Raw genomic sequence first — 19,816 nt, forward strand, 5'->3', positions numbered from 1 at the left:
TACACAGTCTTTTGGGAAAGAAGATTACTTTTAGGCCAGAGAATGGCACCGGAACTATGCCGTTCTTTCTGTATGATGTTGTTTCACTGAAACTTGAAACAGAAACCTGATATAATTCCTCCCAGGAATATTTTTAGCAGTATTACATGCAGTGGATTTGTTACATAAATTAAAAGATATGTAGAGAATGAGGTAGGTAGTGGTTTACTAAAGAGATAAAATGGATTTTTTTTTTTCCTTCTCGCTTCTGCTGCAGTCTGCATGCAGTGGTAGGTGTTTCACATGAACCAGACCCTTTTCTTCAAGGGTGTTGGTTATGTTTCCTTTCTAGGTACTAGTCACAGCTGGGTGTAGGTCTGTAGCAATGTTGAGTGCTTACCAACCCAGCTCAGGCTTTTTGTAGCTGTGCTTTGAGTGGAAACGCTCTGAAATTCAAAGTTTATACTTCTGGGCATCCCAGAATGGACACTTAACACCAGTGGAGATGTTTTCCATGAATTCCATTACTTCAGCTCTTCAGCTGTAGCAAACAGCCTTTTTTCTCTGACCAATGCGTGTGTCTGTTCGGGGTGGGGGGAGCACAAGGTCTCTAGCATGGGTGCTGCAGAAAAGGGCCTGAAATGAATTGGAGGGTTCAAATCAGCACAAAACGAGACTTGAATAGCTGCTGCTAGGTGTCCAGTAGAGGTGTGTTTGGTGCTCTGCACTGAATTCTTGGTGGCTTTTGGAAACAACAGAGGTCTTACAGTGTCGGCTTTACTGTGCCATAAGGGGATGGAATTAAGATCGATTGGAAGACCTCTTTTTGGTATTTCCTGGCTGACTTGTTTTCTGATTTAGCAGCTTTAATATGACCATCTTTCCCTTTCATAGAGGTGATCAGGAATATAGTGATGAGTGATGGTGCACAAGGCCTAAGATTAAAGCTGGCATTAATCTACTAACGTGGCAAAAGTACATTGGGTAGTTCTGAATACCAATTTCTCAGATGTTTACAGAAGGATGAGTTTTTGGTGGGTTAGTAAGCTACCAAGCTTATTTCCATTATTGCTATTATTATTACTATTATTGAAAGCTTGGTAATGAGTCTGACTGCTTAGAAGTTTGGCAAGGATTACATTGCAGATTTCAGAACTGTTTCTTACTTTGCTTAGTTTTGAATAAGATGCATTTGGAATATGATTTGGAGTTCAAACCATACTGGAGTTGTAAGAGCTGGGAAAAAAATACCTTTATCATTATCCCTGAGTTTGCAAAAGTAGTACTGGGTACGCATTTAGCAGTGTGCAGGGGTGTGCTCATGTCTCTGCACTTGGAGATGCTTATGCTGAAATGTCACTGAATGTAGTGTGTGTTGCTACTCTTTTCAAAACAAACAAACCACAAAAACAGAAAGGAGGGCCCAAGCCAGTCCCCCGGAGTCACTGATAAAAACAGATTTTCTTTTTTTTTTTTTTAATGTTTATTTTAATTTCTGTTGGGCCTCTTTTTCTTTTTTAAAATATACAATGTGCTAATGCTTGCATGCCACATCTGCACACCAGACTATTCTTTTGGCCTGCAGCTAGCATTTAACTACCTTCAGGCATCAGGTGTCTAAATGAAGATGATGGTAAACTGCTGCTTTGACACCAGAGATGCAATGAGAATGGAATTACACATATATGCCCGATGACCTGTGCATGTACAGAAGAGCAAATGCTTTCAAGACTTGGGCTAACTTTGCAGATGTGGGTCAACTCTGTCATGTATATTTTAATTTTCTCTCACTCTCCTAATTTTGTTGTTTCTTAGACTGCATCAATGGAGCACATTCAGGGAGCTTGGAAGACTATCAGTAACGGTTTTGGATTCAAGGATTCTGTCTTTGATGGCCCAAACTGTATTTCGCCTACTATCGTCCAGCAGTTTGGTTATCAACGCCGAGCATCTGATGATGGCAAAATATCAGATACTTCTAAAACTAGTAATACCATTCGGGTTTTCTTGCCCAACAAGCAACGCACAGTGGTAAGTCTGTGTTACTTTTATGTAAGAAATGGAGTACTGTTCCCATTGCCAATACTATGACGTGTATTTGGCAGTAGAAATACCAAGCTTCACAAAAAGGTCTTTCTGTTTAAATACATTGTCATCAGTTTTCTAATTCTAGAGGACGCATTGTGAAAACAGTATGGCTGTATTTTGAGCACCAGTGTTTTCTCTATCTCAGTGCTGTATTTCTTGAATGTATGTGAGCAAGACATGTTGATTAAATATTTAACAGTAAAAGAAAACAGTTGGCTGATGTAAACAATTACGCCTGTGTGAAGTAAATTGTAGTCATTTCTGTCACCATTTTCTTCCCTTAAATGTCCACAGTGAAGTGTGGTAGATAAAGCTGAAGTAGAACTTTTTGAGGGAACCCTGCTCTGAGATTTTCTAGAGCTGAGTGTACCAGCAATAAATAGAATCTTAAGCAAAGTTTCCTGAAGTTTGAATTAATTTTTTTTCTATATTTAAGGTAATTCCATTTGTCTGCATTTCTATTGTTTTATGGGCTACCTACATGTATAAGTGCTGTCTAAAATTGTTTCACAGAAACTTAGTAAGAAATTAAAGTGTTATAAAATGGCTTCAAAACTTCCTTTGCTTAAGTATGAGGGAGCAGAAAACATCCTAGCCCCACAGGTTGGCTTAACGTTCAGGGAATTACATTGGAGGGCACAGCAGTCTGTTGTTAAATAAATCAAGTATATTTGTTATTTATCTATTTATTAACTTTAAAGTGAACAGTTGTGCATTTTTACTGGAACTTCTAGGGAAAAGGAGAGGAGGGGAGAAAAAACTTATTAAAAAAAAAAAAAACTAATTATGCCATCATTCACTATTTTTTTTCCTTTGGTCACAGGTAAATGTGCGAAATGGGATGACCTTACATGATTGTCTTATGAAGGCACTTAAAGTAAGAGGTCTGCAGCCAGAATGCTGTGCAGTTTTTCGACTTGTTTCTGAACCAAAAGGGTAAGAGTCTGTAATGTTATAAGTGAAACAGTCAGCTAGATTATTTTAAAACCTTGTTTCTAGAATAGTAATAATGCCTAATTTCCCTGTTTTACTAATTTATTTTACAAGTGCAGTTTGATTGTGAACGCTTCCATGTTGATTTCTTTACCTTACTCTTTTGTCTCTAGGGCAAAACCTTAAGCTTCCTGGATATTAAAAAGTTTGGCTTTGTTTTATAGCTGAGTATTAAATGTGTTCAAAATTGAGGGGTACGCTCAAGTTGCTGGTATCATTTTACAAAGATTTTTGCCATGCTCTAGTTGAAGTGATGTGATATGACTTCATATCTGAGGTGCAGTTCTCGTGTGCATTTGTAGTTTGTAAACTTCAGTGCTAGAAATTCTTGGCCAACTTAATTGAAGATCTCTGTGTGCTCAATTTTAAGACTCTGCATTCCTCTACAAATTTTCAGTATTTGGATTTAAATCTCACTTCAGGTATTCCTTATTTTTTGTAGGACCGGGGATGCTGCTATTAAATACCAAATGATTCTTTTACAAGCTGAGGGAGTGAAGGTATCTCATGGAGTTAATACATTTAACTTCACACCTCGAAAGGCGTGGGCTTAATGCTCTTTTAAGCCTCAGTCATGAGGCAGTCATTTGTGGGTTTATGTCTCTATGTAACTGAGTCCATTTTGAGGTCACAAGTAACTTCAGTGCTGAAGCACATAATACAGCTTTCATGTCACTAAGTCATAATTCATAATTTCTTTTGTTTTGTTTATAAGGGTATTTCTGCGACTTCATTATAGCTTTTAGGCATCTTAGTTCAAATAATTTTTATATCTAAATGACTTACTTGTTAAAAACAGACATAAAAAGAGTTGAATCGCTATGGCTTCAAAGTTGCTTCTAATGTTTTTATGTTAAAGAAGTGAAATACAGCTTACTATAAGAAATTAGCTGCGCTTTTTTGTATTTGCTTTCAGTTTACTCAAGAAAGCTTGCAAAACATAGATCATTGAGACATAACTTCTTATCTCCTAAATAAATTTGTCCTACCCACTTTTTCTTTCAGTAAAAAAGTGCGTTTGGATTGGAATACTGATGCAGCCTCCTTGATTGGTGAGGAATTACAAGTGGACTTTCTTGATCATGTTCCACTCACTACACACAACTTTGTAAGTATTTCCTTTTATGTATTTTGATATAAATTGTACCAGTTTAATTACACATTTAGTCAAAGAATGTTTTAGGCATTAGGTGCCTTTTGGCTCTCTAAGCAGGGGGAAATTTCAGAAGTGATGATTTGAATCCTCCCCCCACTCCCCATTAACTGAATTTGCTAAATATCAATTGATGATGGAGTGTCAGCATCTTACTTACATTTAGTGATTCATAGGTATCTGAGACTTTAAAAGCTTGTGTTACACATTCATCAATGGTCAGATGATTGCCGTTTTTATTACTTGGGCTTATATAAAAAAGTTTCTTTAACTGTTGTATTAAAAATATCACATCTTTAGAGCCCCAAATTGGGAAATGACCTGCATTTTCATTCTCCCCTGTCTAATCTGGTTTTTTTTTTTTTTTTGTTTTTTTTTTGTTTTTTGTTTTTTTTTTTTAAAAAAGGCTCAGCAGCCTTATGGATCTGTTGGCAATTGCACTGAATTTACAGGGGTGCTGTTAATTCTGCAAGGTCATGGATTTGCTCTGTGAGCTAATGCTGCTTTGTAATTTGACAGTCTCTCTTTTGGGAGATGGATCACAGAATCACCTAGGTTGGAAGAAACCTCCAAGATCACCAAGTCCAACCTCTGACCTAACACTAACAGTCCCCACTAAACCATATCCCTAAGCTCTACATCTAAACGTCTTTTAAAGACCTCCAGGGATGGGGACTCAACCACTTCCCTGGGCAGCCTATTCCAGTGACTAACAACCCGTTCAGTAAAGAAGTTCTTCCTAATACCCAACCTAAACCTCCCCTGGCGCAACTTTAGCCCATTCCCCCTCGTCCTGTCACCAGGCACGTGGGAGAATAGACCAACCCCCACCTCGCTACAGCCTCCTTTCAGGTACCTGTAGAGTGCGATAAGGTCGCCCCTGAGCCTCCTCTTCTCCAGGCTGAACAATCCCAGCTCCCTCAGCCGCTCCTCGTAAGGTTTGTTTAATACAGAGCAAATGAATAGAGCTAATAAATGATCTGATCCTCTTTCAGTTTTGATGATACTTTGTAGGCAAAACAACAAAAACATCAACAAAAAACAATTCCCACCTCATCCAACTCTGTCACCTTACTAAGTACAAAATGGTGATTTTAAATGTTTGAATGTTTTGTCTTTTTTTTTTTTTGGATTAAATAATGCCCTAAATGTTTGTAAACTTCCCGGGTTTCCAACCAAACTGTAAATACATGCAAGAATGCTCAAATGTGATTCAGTAACAGTTCAGTAACATTTTGGGGGCACTGCTAACGTTTTATCCTCGTTTTTATTTATGTCAAGCTCGAAAGATTTTCATCTTAGTTAATTAAGAGAAGCTAGTATTTGCATTAATTGTTCATTGTGTTTTCTAGGCTCGGAAGACATTTCTAAAGCTTGCTTTCTGTGACATCTGCCAGAAGTTCCTCCTAAATGGGTTTCGGTGTCAGACATGCGGTTATAAATTCCATGAACACTGCAGCACTAAAGTTCCAACCATGTGTGTCGACTGGAGCAATATCAGGCAACTCTTGTAAGGACCGTTCCTTTTTAATAGCAACAGTAACTCTGTGACAGACAAGTGCTTTTTTTTTTTTTTTAATCTTTTATTATAGAGGTGAATTTGGATCTTTGGGAAGTGTAATCACTTTCATCGAGTTCCAGACCGTGTGTATTGATTTCATAAAGCAGCCAGTAATGACTGTCTGTTCCCAGGTGAAGAAGGCCATTTATTTTATTATTGCTGTAAATTTAGATATTCTGGGACAAGCAAACAAAGTTCCTGAATGAACAGGCAGGTACTATAACGCCCTTTTGATTCAGCATGGGAAGGCATCCTAATTCCTCTTGCATAATCCTTGTGTTGGAAGAAAAGAAATCGTGATTCAGTTGGGTGTTTAGCTGTTGGAAACGTGAGTGTTTCAGGACTGCCAGTGCCTTTCACACCCTATTGAAAATGAATGGAACAGTGAGAAAAGTGATGAAGGATAATACCTCAGTAATACCAGTTAGAAAAAATTGAAGATCATTATGTTAGAAGTTATTTTATCCAAAAGTATTAAAATCTATAAATGGCTTTGTGTCTTGATTAGTGATTGCATTTTTTAAAACAACTGGTCAAACAGGTATGCATTTTCTTATACCGATAGTAATCGGAATTTAGGATGATTGTGACTGCCTGGGTTTAATAAAAAATTTGGCTTCAAATACCCTGTCAGGAAAGTCTGAAGTCTTGCAGATTTGTATCTGAACTTTAGTAAGAACACATGAAAGTCTGATGGGAGTCTGATGACATAGTTTTTAGTCATATCATACAGAAAGAAAACTTGATGTAAAGACAGGGACATGTTCATGAAGTTAATTATGATGAAAAGAAACAGCCCTTTAAATTCTCAGTTTTAAAGAACATTGTACAGGAGGTAGTGTAGCAGTTGAATTTGTAATTGTTTTTGTTGATATTTCAGATTGTTCCCAAATTCAAATATCAGTGACAGTGGTGTCCCTGCACTACCTCCCTTGACAATGAGACGGATGCGGGAGTCTGTCTCCCGGATACCTGTTAGGTAAGCTAGTATTTCCTGTCATTTCTGCTTTGGGAAATACAGTTGTTTAAAAACAAAATAAAACAACAACAACAAAAAAGAAACACCCCCAACTACTTGAAAATAGAACAGTCACATAGAAGGTTGGGATAAATGTGCAAGGCAACACCACTTGGTCATAGATGATACATAATGTCCTTCCTTGTTCTTAGATTCAAGCAAAGCATTGATTGGGAATCTGTATTTTTAATATTTAGTCCTAAGATTTTAAGTGAGGATATTAAAAGGCTTGTGGAGACATTTGTTTTCCTGCCTAAGAAAATTTGAGGATCCCTTTGGTTTTGTGTGAATTAAATCTATTTCATCTGATGAGGTAGTATACATGGAAGGGTTAATTCACTTATTATATGTGACTCAAATGTGTAAAATACAATGAAGTCCTGACGTTATGACCATTAATAAGGGATTAAAGAGAGAACAGTGGAAGCAGAAAATATTGTTCTTTTAAAGAAAGTTCCGAGACCTAGCAAAAATGTTCCTGTAGTTGTAAATACTGGAATAAAATTTATTTTCTTCCAAAGGGGCATGTCTTCTGATCCTAATTTGTGCCTGTATTCTTCTCCTCTAAATTCTAGAGCCTGAAGAGGGCAGGCCATTTTTGTTTTTTCTACATCCCTTTGAAAAAATCTTGACCTATTCAGGAATGAGACACAGAGCACATAGCTGACTTGCAAATGGTTCTGTTTGTTTATTTATTTTAGCTGGAACTACATCAGTAATTGATTTTATGTTGTCTTTGCTGTCTTACTCTCTTTCCAGTGTTACTGAACAATGACTTATTAACTATACTTTTTTTTTGGTGAAGGTTGGTTTTGGTTAAGCTACCTGTGTGATTTGTAATAAATAGGATTTGATTGACATTAGCTGTGATTTACAACTCTTTGTTAAACTGGATTTTACTGTTGGCCTCTTTTTAACTGGTACTGGGTTTCATGACTTCCTTGCTGGCTGTTCTGTATGAACAGTTGAACAGTCTTGCAAACTTAAAAATGTAGGGCTTAGCAGTAAAAAGTACCTCTTAAGCTGTTCATTTAATAAGCTTGAAATGAGTGGTTTGTTTAAACTTAACAGGTCTGAATTAATCCAACAGAGGCAGTAATTTATCAGTATTTTAAATGTGATTTGATGCGGATTGAGGTGAACCGTGGCAAATTTTATAATGGCAGAAGTACACTTAGAAGTACACACCAGATCAATTCGGCAAGATTTTTGAACTTATTTTCTAAGCTAAAGTGAAAATAATTCAGCTGACCAAATACTTTAGTTAGCATGTTAGTCCCAACTTTTCCTGTGTTTGAAATCCTGTGTACATTGTTGCTTTTGGACAGGCTACACTGAACAGTATTTCTCAACTGCTAGACGGGGCAAAAAATAACCTTAACCACTTTCTCTCTCTTTTCTTCTCAGTTCCCAGCACAGGTATTCCACACCTCATGCCTTTACATTCAACCCATCAAATCCTTCCAACGAGGGCTCCCTCTCCCAGAGGCAGCGATCTACATCCACCCCAAATGTCCATATGGTTAGCACTACAATGCCTGTAGACAGCCGGATAATTGAGGTAATATTGAGAGGGATGGAATATCACCCAGTGAAACTACAACTGTAAATTGTGGGTGACAATCTAATAGTCCAGGTTGTCCTGTCCAGTCCAAAACCACTTTTTTCTTTGCTTCTGTCATTTGTGTACAGTTTCCCTTGTAGGCTGTGATGAAGGATATAGGTGATAATTGCCTAGAAAGTCGACAGCTCATTCTTGCAGTCTTTACTAAAATTCTAGGGAGATTTTGGTGTCTGTAAAGACATAGGGGAGCTTAACAATCAAGTTTCACAGATCTGAAAGCAAGCTCTGTTTTTCTGAAGAAGTATGCATTAATGGGCACATTTTTAAATGTTCTTAGAGACTTATAAATCTGGATTTTGGGGGGGGCTAATGTTTGTTTTAAGTCAGACTGGAGGTGTAAGTCTAGATATTATAGTTCTCAGAGTTTGAATCCTGTAGTCAAAGCTTACTGACAGTATGTTGTGTGTTACACCCATGTGTAACTGATGGGGATTCCGGGCTCGTGTGTTAAAACCACCTATATCTTGAGAATACTTCTGCTGTTACTTGATTACAAGAATCCTTTTTTTTTTTTTTCCTTCTCCTACCTTAGAGCCTTAGACTGGCAACATTGAAAGAGAATTCTTTGAAGTGAAGCCTAAAGAGTACTTTTTTTTTCTTATTATTATTATTTTTAATTATTATTTGTTTGTGCAAGGGAGTGGTTTGCAGGAAAGGCTTGCAGAAAGTGATGAACTGCAGAACTTCAGAAAACATGCTGTATTTTTTTTTCCCCTCTGGTGTAGTTTAAAAACTCCTTAGGCCAAACCAAATCCTTTGACTACTGAGTTTACTTGCATATTTCTTGAGCTGGTAGCTTGTAGGCTTCTTTGAAATATGAAGGCTTTCTTCAATGTGCCAGAGAAGTCCTCTGGATCTTTGGTGGAAGTGAAGCAAAGTGCACTGCAGCCCCATGAAGATTTTCTGGTTAGAAGCTTTGTGCCAGCTGGGTTTCATGGGGAAGATACCATTCCCTACAGGCTTGCAGCTTGCTCTATTTTTATTTATTTACTTATTTATTTATTTATTATGTTTTTATTTTTATTTTATTTAACTGCTTTAGAAGCCTGACCTACTGTCTTTTATGGCACACAAAAAAAATGAAGCAGTCCAGAAAGAGAATATAAATTACGAAACATGGTAATGTAATGAGTCTTTGAGGAGGCATTGCTTTTTTTGTCCTTTATGCATAGCAGTAAAGAAGGAAATGATTTCTATTCGTCCCCTTCTTAATAGTGTAGAGGACTGAATAAAAAAAGAAAGAAAGAAAGAAAGAAAAAAAAGATAGTAAATACCTTTAGGTATGCTATGGGAAAGGCCACTCTAATGAAGGATTTTACCAGAGGTTGAATAATATAATTTTTTTTTGTCTTGAAGAGGAATAATTACTTAAAAGTTTCATTGCACTTAATTATCATATATCAAACAACTTAGGTTACATTTTCTTTCATTTATCCTAACATTTCATTACTTTTTTTTTATACTTCCTCTGTTCTGTTCTTTTATCTCTTACTGTGTTGGCCTAGAATAACAGCCTGAATGCTTCTCCCAGTTCCTGGTGCAGACGATTTTGTTTGAGGGGAAGAGTAGGTATTCTCTTGGTGCCTTTTGTTTTCTTGTGATTAACAGGATTGCTATAACTTGTAAGCCATGGCAGTGTCCACATGAAGTGTTTAATCTGGAGTTGTTTTAATGAAAGTCTTTGTAGCATGTTCATACTTAAATACAGAGGACAACAATTGAAAAAGGCAAATTGATGGAAGAGCTTCATTTTGAGTTAGATGGATGAAGCCATACTACTGTGATATTTGTTATAAACTTGAATAGGCTTGGATTAGAGATGCATTTGGTCACGCAGATTTTTAAGTCTAAAACCTTCTCAAATACGTTTGTTGTGTGGCTGTTTTTCTCTGGAAACTATTTTGTTGAACTTAGCTGTACAAAAGCCTAGATTAGGAACATGATGTACTTCACATCAAAGCAAAGGTGACAGGCTACAGCACTGGTGCATGGTGTTTTTGTGCTGTAAGAAAAACTCTGGAGAACACTTTTGGCTCATTTGTTATAGAACTCATAAACAAAAAACATATTATTCAAATCAGGACTGAAGTTCAACAAAAATACCTTTCTTCTCGGAAAAGAACTACTTATACGTGACTACGAGAGCAATTGAAAATTATTTAGTGATTCTTTGCCAGCTTGAAAGAAATTATGTTCTCAGGCTGATGTGGAAAAACACCCCTTGTAATTAATGCAGGTTCCTGAAAATAACGTTATGGTCCTCAAAGTGGACAAAGGTAGTAATTTGCAAAAATTCTTCTCTGGTAGTTTGTATAGATTTTAATGCACTCAGGCATAGAGTAGAGGAGTTCTGCAAGAATACACTGTTTAGAATTCAAGCCTGGGAGAATACAGCTAACTAGCTAGAACGATGCATTTCATGAATGAGTCTTTACTAAGGATAATTTGGGCTAATTTGAAAACTCTGTGGTGGAATATCAGCTTGTTCTGTCCTCCTGTGAAGTCTTACATTTGTTGTTCTACTAATTAGTTAGAAAGTTTGAATTGACTTCTATTAACTTTTACAGTGTTTAACATTGCTGTAGTGCATGTTCTTGCTTTGTACTTATACAGTACCTGGATATTTTACCTTTCCTGTATGTTCTTTGGGATAATACATAGCAGGTGAGAAAAGTTGTGAAGTCATGTTTGTCAGAGCTTAGTTTATCTTGTGCATGGCTGTAGAGTTGTGTTGTAAAGTGCCTGTGGCATGAGGTGAGAGTGTCATACTGTACCAACTAGTGAACTGTGTAAGAACATGCTTTTCAAATATCATCGAGCTTTAATCTGTTTTGAAAAAGAAGCTGTTTTGAAAAGGAGCTGTTTTTGTTTTAGAGCGCAAGATGTAGCTTATTATGTGTTGAAATATCTCTACCATACTATGTCAAAACGTATATTGACCTGGAGTGTTTTAGAGGCTTTTTGAAGTTTCCTACTTCTAATCCAAAACTTTTTTGAAAAATTCTCCCCTGGAGATACAGGACCATGACAGGAGCTATGTTCAGATCTGAAATGCAAGCATGTACAGCAACAGAGTGCTGGGAATGCAGAAAGTATTTCTGGTGTTTATTCTCGTTCGATTGGTGTTTATTCTGGTGTTTTCTGGTGTTTATTCTTTCTCCTCCCTTTTTTTTTTTTGGTAGTAATACCTTTTAATATGCTGTGAATATTTTTAATGTGTTGTAAAAATTTACAAAGTGCATGTTTCGTAGCAAATAGGGTTCTTATAATTAGAAAATAACTAAGCTGTCATCTTTTAAAGGGTCTTGGTTAATATTGTTAGATCCTTGATCAAAACTATCAAGAAGTGTTTCAACACAACTACTCGTGCTTGTTTCTTTGTATGCTGTTGTGTACTTACTAACTCTTTTGATCTATGTTCTCTGTTTTAGGATGCAATTCGAAGCCATAGTGAATCAGGTATGGTTTCAATAATAATAATGAAAGTGTAGTATTATTTTGTGTTTATTTTATGGTTCATAACTATTTTATTCTATTTTTATATTTAAGCTTCACCCTCTGCTCTGTCTGGAAGTCCTAACAATATGAGCCCAACTGGCTGGTCTCAGCCCAAAACCCCAGTCCCAGCCCAAAGAGAGAGAGCCCCTGGATCTAATACACAAGAAAAAAACAAAATTGTAAGTAATTTTTACCATTTTAAACATTTTAAATATGTAAAAGAATTCTTCAATTTGAGTGTTGTGATTTTTTTTTTAAGTATGTTTCTTAAATATTTCAGATGTCTTCAAATACTTGATTATTTAAACCCACCATTATTTGTTCCTCTTGAGGACTCAGATCAGGGTTTAAGTTTTCAGTGCAGAAATTAAAGATAGTTTCCTAAGAAGTTAAAGCCTTCCAAGAAGAATATATTTTGTATTTCTTCTATGAAAAAAAGAGTTTGGGAAATAATTAAATGGTATTCTGGATAATAATTAAATGAATAAATAAAGAACGTATAATTAATATTTTCTTTGGTTATCTATTCAAATTTTTATTTCATTTAGTGCTGTTAGGTACCCCCTCTGCTTATCAAAACTGAGAAAAACAGAAGTGCAAACTACAGAACAAAATGCTCCAGGCTTTAGTGCATCCTAATTTTGTGTGAATGAAATTATTTAATTCTTGGTGCATATATTAGTGTATATAATCTACTTGATTAAATAATTAACTAAAGCTATGTATATTTTTGTTCCAGAGGCCTCGTGGACAAAGAGATTCCAGTTATTACTGGGAAATAGAAGCAAGTGAAGTCATGCTTTCTACAAGAATAGGGTCAGGTTCGTTTGGAACTGTTTACAAAGGCAAATGGCATGGTAAGTTCTTGTCTTCTCAAAATGTTGATACTGTAGAAGGACAGTAATCCAGAAAATGGTGAAACGGTTTTAATGGTGCTCTGTGCATATCTACCACCAAAGATCCTGGGTGACAAATACTAATTTCCTAATTTTAACATTGGAAAACCTAAGACACAGATCAGACATCAAAATCTGAATCTAACAACTGCTATTTCCATGTCTGTTACATTGGATCCAACATTATTTTCTTTAATACCATATTCTGAAATTTCACAGCAGGATGTTGAATTGAATTTACCTTTTTTCATTTGAATACCTCTGTGGTTTAATCTGCATAATTATATTCAAGGTGGCGGGGAAGGGAAATAACTATAAATTGCTTTCACTGTGGATTATTTCTAAGGAAAAAGATGGTTAATGTAAGATTCATAATAAAAGGTTGCTGGAATACTTCAAAAAGAAGCACACTGCAGAACTACAGAAGTAGGTTCCAAATTCAGGGCATCTGATATAAAAAGAAATGCAACACAAAGCCCTTGAAACATAGAAATCAAGGGGGGGGTGGGGAAGTTAAGTAAGATGTCACTAAACAAGGTTATAAATGTGAATTTCTGGTGAATACTTTTTTTTACCAAAACATTTGCAACTATTCTTTGTGTATCAAGAACTTCATATGTTAAACAGGAGCTGCATGGAGCTACAATTTACACATGACCTTCAGTTGTGTGTACAAAATAGCTGTATAACAATCACCTAATTCAGTATAAGTAAGATTCGGTATCTTGTTTGAGGTAACTGCGTATAGTTCTCCTGTTTTCTGGGGAAAGACGATGTTAAATTACCAAAAAATGAGTCTGATTTTATGAATTAGTCAGCAAAGCAAAGTAACTGAAACCATTCTTTCCTGTTTTTTTTTTGTTGTTGTTTTTTTGTTTTTTAAATGTTGCTGACTTTCTGTTAAAGTGAAATTCTAGGACAGCATTTTTTTGTTTGTTGTTTTTGTAACCATCAGTTGCAGCGTGGTCTTGAAAGATTTAAAAGTGTGTTTCTTGCAAGTCTTTTGCATTTAGAAATGGGGAGTTCACAGTGCACAATTTAATGAAGTGCAGATATTTTTTTGGTAACCTATTCTCATAGCACAAATGCAGCAATAAAACTGTCTTGGCGAAGCTAAAGGAAATTAAGCGTTGCAGATTGCTGCAAACTTAAATAGAAATTCTGGGTTAAGGTAGAGGTGTCAGCTTTCCTAACATGCTCAGCCACGAAGGTCTGTTTGCATTGTACGTTTGGAGAGCACCTAAGGGCTGTTAAGAGGATGTGTACAACTGTATGTAAACTGTATTAGGTTTCCGCTAAGATTCCCTGACTTAGTCTTCCAAAATAATAATTGAATTTATCAATTTCATTGATATGATAGTGTCAAGGACAGTCTTGCTATGAGGAGTGCGTCTCTTGTTGAACAGGTATCTTGCACTTCCATATTTTTCCAGATTGTTCTGATGGTTAAGTACTAATTTTAATATTTGCACCACTTCTGTTACAGACCTCATTTGGATCCTGTAGTGTCCTGTAGCATGCTTCTAAATTTAAAAGGAGGAAAGAGAACCAAGGCAGTTTAAATGGGTTGGAAGACTACCTATCATAAACACTCATTTCCCCTTTGACCCTGGTAATCAGTTCTAGGTTTTTGGTGGTTGGGGGGTGGTGGAAGCTAATTGTCTTCAGATTGCTGCTAAACAAACAAGTGCTATTGTGTATTTCTTTCCGTAGAGGAAACTGCTTGGGGAATACCATGCAGCCTAAAAAAAGTGTGGCACCTGCTTCAATAAAGACCGGTGTGAAACTAAAAACATCACTTAATTAGTGGAGCAAGGATCATAATGGAGGATATGTTGAAAAATAATATGAAAATACTTGGTTTATAATCAGTGGATGCTGCATCCTTGTCTTGGCATATCCTAGCAATATACTTCAAGTATTGACAGACACCTGTTGGTCTTGCATTGTACATGAGCGGTAGTTGCAGTAGGTACCGGGTACTTTAAGGGCTGGTTTTGGTAGTCATGTGGAACTGGTTGTCTTTCTACCAATTATGTTTTACCGTTCTGGTGTGTAAGCAGAGAGATCTCTTAAATTCTGGAAGAAAAAATCATACTGAAAATGTGAGATGGTTCTCTTTAGGAAGATGCTGAAGGATGAAACATGAAGTACATCACATTTATGGAAGCTAAAGGAAGAAGATATAAACGTGCAGCAATGTGTTCAATACTTGCTCATCTTTTAGTAAACTGAAATTATACACTAAGTACAGTGGAAGGTACTGCAGTTTCCATCAGGGTACTTTCTCTGAAACTTTCAAGTACCGGCCTGCGTATGCTTTTCATACTTTGCAACAATTTTTTTAATTGAGCTGTTAGTATTCCTAATGTCTTCAGCTGAACATTATGTTCTAGAGAGTATAAAATTCTCTCAAATATTCTATGTTTCATGTATATCTAGGAAGAGAGACCAAGTTAAGAAAAGAATGAGTTGATTGTGGTAGCAGAGAAATTGTCAGTCTAGAGACTTTTTTTGTAGCGTAGGTGATGGTGCTGGAATGCGAAGTGGCAGCAGCCCCCAGACGGTGGGATAAGCCTATTTGAGAAGAGAGCTGCTCTCAAATTTCTCTTTGCTTGTATGTGGACTAAGAATAAGTTTCAGTTTTCCTAAGCCCCTTTTACCTTCTTGTGATGGTGTCAAGGCAAGTTTATCCCCCTCTTGAATTACAATCTGTCCATCCGTAGGTAGTAAGATTTTGGTGTTTACATATTTCACCAAGGAGTCGGTGGGTCTTGCTTTTAGTGGTTTTACTTTTATTAGAGCAGTCAGCTTCATTCTACTATTGTACCTTTTTTGATCAGTTCAGTTCTACTGTTTTCTAGATGTATGCTGTAAAGCTTTTTACAACTTCATTCTGTGGAAATAGTCCTTACGCAGATAGGCTGAGTCATCATGTATTCATTCCTTTCTGCATTACCCTTCAACAGACACCAAAATTTAAACCAAGCATGTGCACTGACATCAATTCAAATGAATCTTTTAGGAAAAAAAATATTATATCAGCTTAAAGAACAGTGAGATACTCCACTTAGTCCCCAAATTGTTACTGAAATCTTAAAATCAGTTATATTGTTCATAATTTTTCTGCTATTCCTGAACAGAACATTTATTCCTCCCATTCCTGAGCCTTAGCAACATTTCAGTCTGGGAAATTTATGTACAAATCATAGAACGGTTTGGGTTGGAAGGGACCTTTCGAAGCCATCTAGTCCAGTGCTACTGCCCTGGGCAGGGACACCTGTCACTAGATCAGGTTGCTGAAAGCCTTGTCCAGGCAGACTTGGAATGCTCCCAGTGATGGGGCAACCACAAGAAATCTGGGCAACCTGTTCTAGTGTCTCAGCACCCTCAACATAATATCGGATGATTTTTTTTTTTCATTGTAAATGAACCTTCTTGCAGTTTAAAACTGCTACGCCTTCTCCTGTTACTACAGGATGTGGTAAAAAAAAAAAAAAAAAGTCTTCCTCCATCTTCCTGCTGAAAGGCTGCAATAAGGTCTCCCTAGAGCCTTTCCTAGGCTAAACGCCCCCAGCTCTTTCAGGTTTTCTTCACAGGGAGGTGTTCCAACCCTCTGATCATTTTTATGTCCCTCCTCTGGACGTGCTCTCACAGGTTCATGTCTGTCTTGTACCGGGGAGCCCAGAGCTGGATGCAGTGCTCCACGTGGGGCCTTAGGAGAGCAGAGTAGAGGGGCAGGGCCACCTCCTGTGACCTGCTGGCCACGATTCTTTTGATGCAGCCCAGAATATGGTTGGGCTACAAACACTGCCAACTCATATGTGATGTTTCATCCACCAGTACCCCCAAGGCTTTCTCAATCGGTTCATCCCCCAGCCTGTACTGGTACTGGGGATTGCCCCAGCCCAGGTGCTGCACCTTATTGAAGTTTGAGGTTCACTTGGACCTTCTCAAGCCTGTCAGTGTCCCTCTGGAGGACATCTCTTCCCACTAACACACAGGTTAACTGTACCACTTCACTTGGGTGTCATCCACAAACCTGTGGAGGGTGCATTCAATCCTACAGTGTATGTCATTAATGAAGCTGTTAAATAGTATGGACCAGCACGGACCTCTGAGGGACACCACTCGTTACAGGTTTCCATTTGGCCATGGAAAGCCAATTAAGCCAATTCCTTGTCCATCAAATAGTCTAGCCATCAAATCCATATTTCTCCAGTTTAGAGGCAAGAATGTTGTGGGGAACCATATCAAAGGCACTACAGAGGTCCAGGTAGATGCGACCAGTTGTTCTTCCCTTGTACACTGATGCAGTCACCTCATCATAGCAGGCCGTTGAGTCAGGCATGATTTATCTTGGCTGAAGCCGTGTTGGCTGTCTCTAATCACCTCCCTGTCTTCCATATGGTAACTTCCAGGAGGGTTGGTTCCATGATCATACCAGGCACTGAGGTGAGGCTGACTGGTTGGTAGTTTCTAGGGTCCTCCTTACTGCCCTTTAAAAATGGGTGTGATTCTCTTTTTTCTCTAGCTGCTGGGGACTTTGACTGCCATGACTATTCAAATACGATGAAGGGTGGCTTAGCAACTACATCAGCCAATTCCCTAACGACCCTGGGATGCATCTTGTCAGGTCCCGTGGACACGTGTTCAGGTGACACGTGTTCTGGCCCTGAACCTGACCTTTTTTTACAATGGGAGCGACTCTGTTCCCCCAGGCCCTACCCTGAGATTCAGGAACTTGAGATGTTTATAAGTAAAAATAAATATCCAGCTTTAGGATAAACAGAATTTGTATATATTTTAAAAAGTATAAATATAAGTTTATACACACATGTATATGGTAAAGCTGGATATAAAAAGGATAGCGATGAGACTTTGCATACTGTTTGGAAGCCAAGAGACTCTGTGTGACTGTGCTTGAACTAATGTGCTGAGAATGCAGCTACACTAAAATACCGGCCTATGAACCAGCTGTGACTGCACCCATTTGAGATTTGAATAGCTTCAAATCCTGCAAAAAGCATACATATAGTTCTAGCCAACTACAGCTGTTAAAAAATAGAAGGGAAGCATGTTGAACAATTGACGGCTTTCATTGTTCTCAAATTCAGGTAAATGAATTGTGTGGTACTACAGAAGTGTCTGCAGGAAAATCCTGACCTGTGTACAGATTACTAGAGGTGTGCTGTGCACAACCTAGGGATTTTACATATTCTGTAAAGTACCATTATTTATTATTTTTGAAAAACACAAACATTTTTAGTAATTTTTACTGTAAATGTATTTTCAGGGGATGTAGCCGTGAAGATACTAAAGGTTGTAGATCCAACCCCAGAACAGTTCCAGGCTTTCAGAAACGAAGTGGCTGTATTAAGGTGAGTTCACATTTTCTTTGCTATGTTTTGTTATTTGATGGCACTGTATTTACCTACTACCCCTCCTTTAAGCCATCTTACCCAATATTCTGTTTGAGAGGCAGAAAAAGCAGATCTCCAGAGAAAAACAACAGAAAAGAGAGCATATGGTGATACCTCTGAATGCTACTGTAGTGCTGTGAGACACCAGTAGTAACTCAGTGGTTCTTCACTACTTCTGAAATTGTTTTTTTTCAGATAACACTAACATCCGCAGCCCTTCAGGTCACATTTGGCATGTAATAGCTGGTGAAGATTAACAAATTCTGCCATAACGCTCATCACCAGACAGAATATTCAATCTGTACCTTTTTTAAGTTGCAGCATAATTCCCTTTTTATAGTTCTCTGATCCATGTAGCTTTCCATGTATTCTGCTTTCAAATACTGGTATTGTAATGTCTAATTAAAATTAAAGTAACTAACTTTAATACTGAAATTAAGTAATTAATTTTAAAACTGAATCCTGCGACAGAACCTGTTAGAATATATAGGAACTATATTTTTCATCTGTTAAGTCCTTTACAGGTTATAGTAACCCTTTAGTTTCCTATTGGGATTCAGTCTTCTATTTTAAGTTGTCACTTTTTCATAGCTTTCAAGGAGATTTTTGTTATTCCAGTCACTTATTCTAATGCCACTTGCAAGTGTGACTGTTGGTTACTAATTTCAAAACCCCTGAGTTTTCTTGACATCTTTCTCTTAAACATTGTTCTTAAATAGCTTCCTTGGAATTAAAGGGAAATATTTTATCTAAAAAGAAAATCAGCTAACTTTATTAAAAAAAAAAAAAAGGCAATCAGAAATTACTGACTGTGGCATATTTTTATTATTTTTAAAAACAACCTTTACACATGCATCTACTTAAACTGTTTGTTTTTGGACTTGAAATCTGAACTATATGTTCCTTCAGATGGGAACGCATTTTCAAAAGAACTTGAAAACGCTCTTTGTGAAGATACTAATTTCTTTTTCTGCTCCTTTCTATTAGGAAGACTCGGCATGTTAATATTTTGCTCTTTATGGGCTACATGACTAAAGATAACCTGGCCATTGTTACACAGTGGTGTGAAGGAAGCAGTCTGTATAAACACCTGCATGTTCAAGAGACCAAGTTCCAAATGTTCCAGCTCATTGATATTGCTCGGCAGACAGCACAGGGAATGGAGTGAGTAGGATCCATAATGGTGTCTGTTCTCATCTCTTGGAATTACGTTTCCTTGTCCTTCCCCAAACCTTAATACGTAACCTGAGAGCTGTTGCTCCGAGATTTTAGTATGTCAAGCTGGTGTACTGAGTCAGGAGTTAGTGTCTGTGTACAGACGGTGTGAATGAAGATTTGTGATGAATCCACATAATATTTCAGAACTTCTTAAACACTATTTAAATCTTTGCCACATAGTTCTAAAAGGTTACGCTCTGATCCATGTCAAAGGACTGTTAAGACTGCAAAGTTCAGTACTCAGATGAAAAAGATTTTGTGCAGCCTTACTCCAGCCCTGTGGTATGCATTGTCACTTTCTTTCATCTAGGATTTTTCTGATAGAATCTTGTCTTAATTCATGTTAGACCACTAGCCACTAAGAG

The 19,816-nt window shown here is 37.2% G+C and overlaps 1 protein-coding gene across 5 annotated transcripts in view; it reads left to right on the plus strand.

Annotated features, from left to right (window-relative positions):
• RAF1 (Raf-1 proto-oncogene, serine/threonine kinase) overlaps nt 1-19,816 on the plus strand; it is an 84,324-nt gene that overhangs the window by 54,944 nt on the left and 9,564 nt on the right. For 2 of the 5 annotated variants that reach the window (XM_035338000.1, XM_035337999.1), the window contains exons 3-14: nt 1,795-2,010; nt 2,891-3,003; nt 4,066-4,168; nt 5,566-5,723; nt 6,655-6,753; nt 8,200-8,353; nt 9,922-9,981; nt 11,848-11,875; nt 11,966-12,093; nt 12,654-12,771; nt 18,107-18,191; nt 19,221-19,397. In XM_035338000.1, coding sequence (XP_035193891.1) covers nt 1,804-2,010; nt 2,891-3,003; nt 4,066-4,168; nt 5,566-5,723; nt 6,655-6,753; nt 8,200-8,353; nt 9,922-9,981; nt 11,848-11,875; nt 11,966-12,093; nt 12,654-12,771; nt 18,107-18,191; nt 19,221-19,397 — 1,430 coding nt within the window. In that variant the 5' untranslated portion in view covers nt 1,795-1,803. The remainder of the gene's footprint in view (nt 1-1,794; nt 2,011-2,890; nt 3,004-4,065; nt 4,169-5,565; nt 5,724-6,654; nt 6,754-8,199; nt 8,354-9,921; nt 9,982-11,847; nt 11,876-11,965; nt 12,094-12,653; nt 12,772-18,106; nt 18,192-19,220; nt 19,398-19,816) is intronic. The other 3 variants (XM_035338001.1, XM_035337998.1, XM_035338002.1) reach the window with 3 other exon arrangements.

The sequence above is a fragment of the Oxyura jamaicensis genome, chromosome 12 (genome assembly GCF_011077185.1).
Source record: "Oxyura jamaicensis isolate SHBP4307 breed ruddy duck chromosome 12, BPBGC_Ojam_1.0, whole genome shotgun sequence".
Lineage (NCBI taxonomy): Eukaryota > Metazoa > Chordata > Aves > Anseriformes > Anatidae > Oxyura > Oxyura jamaicensis.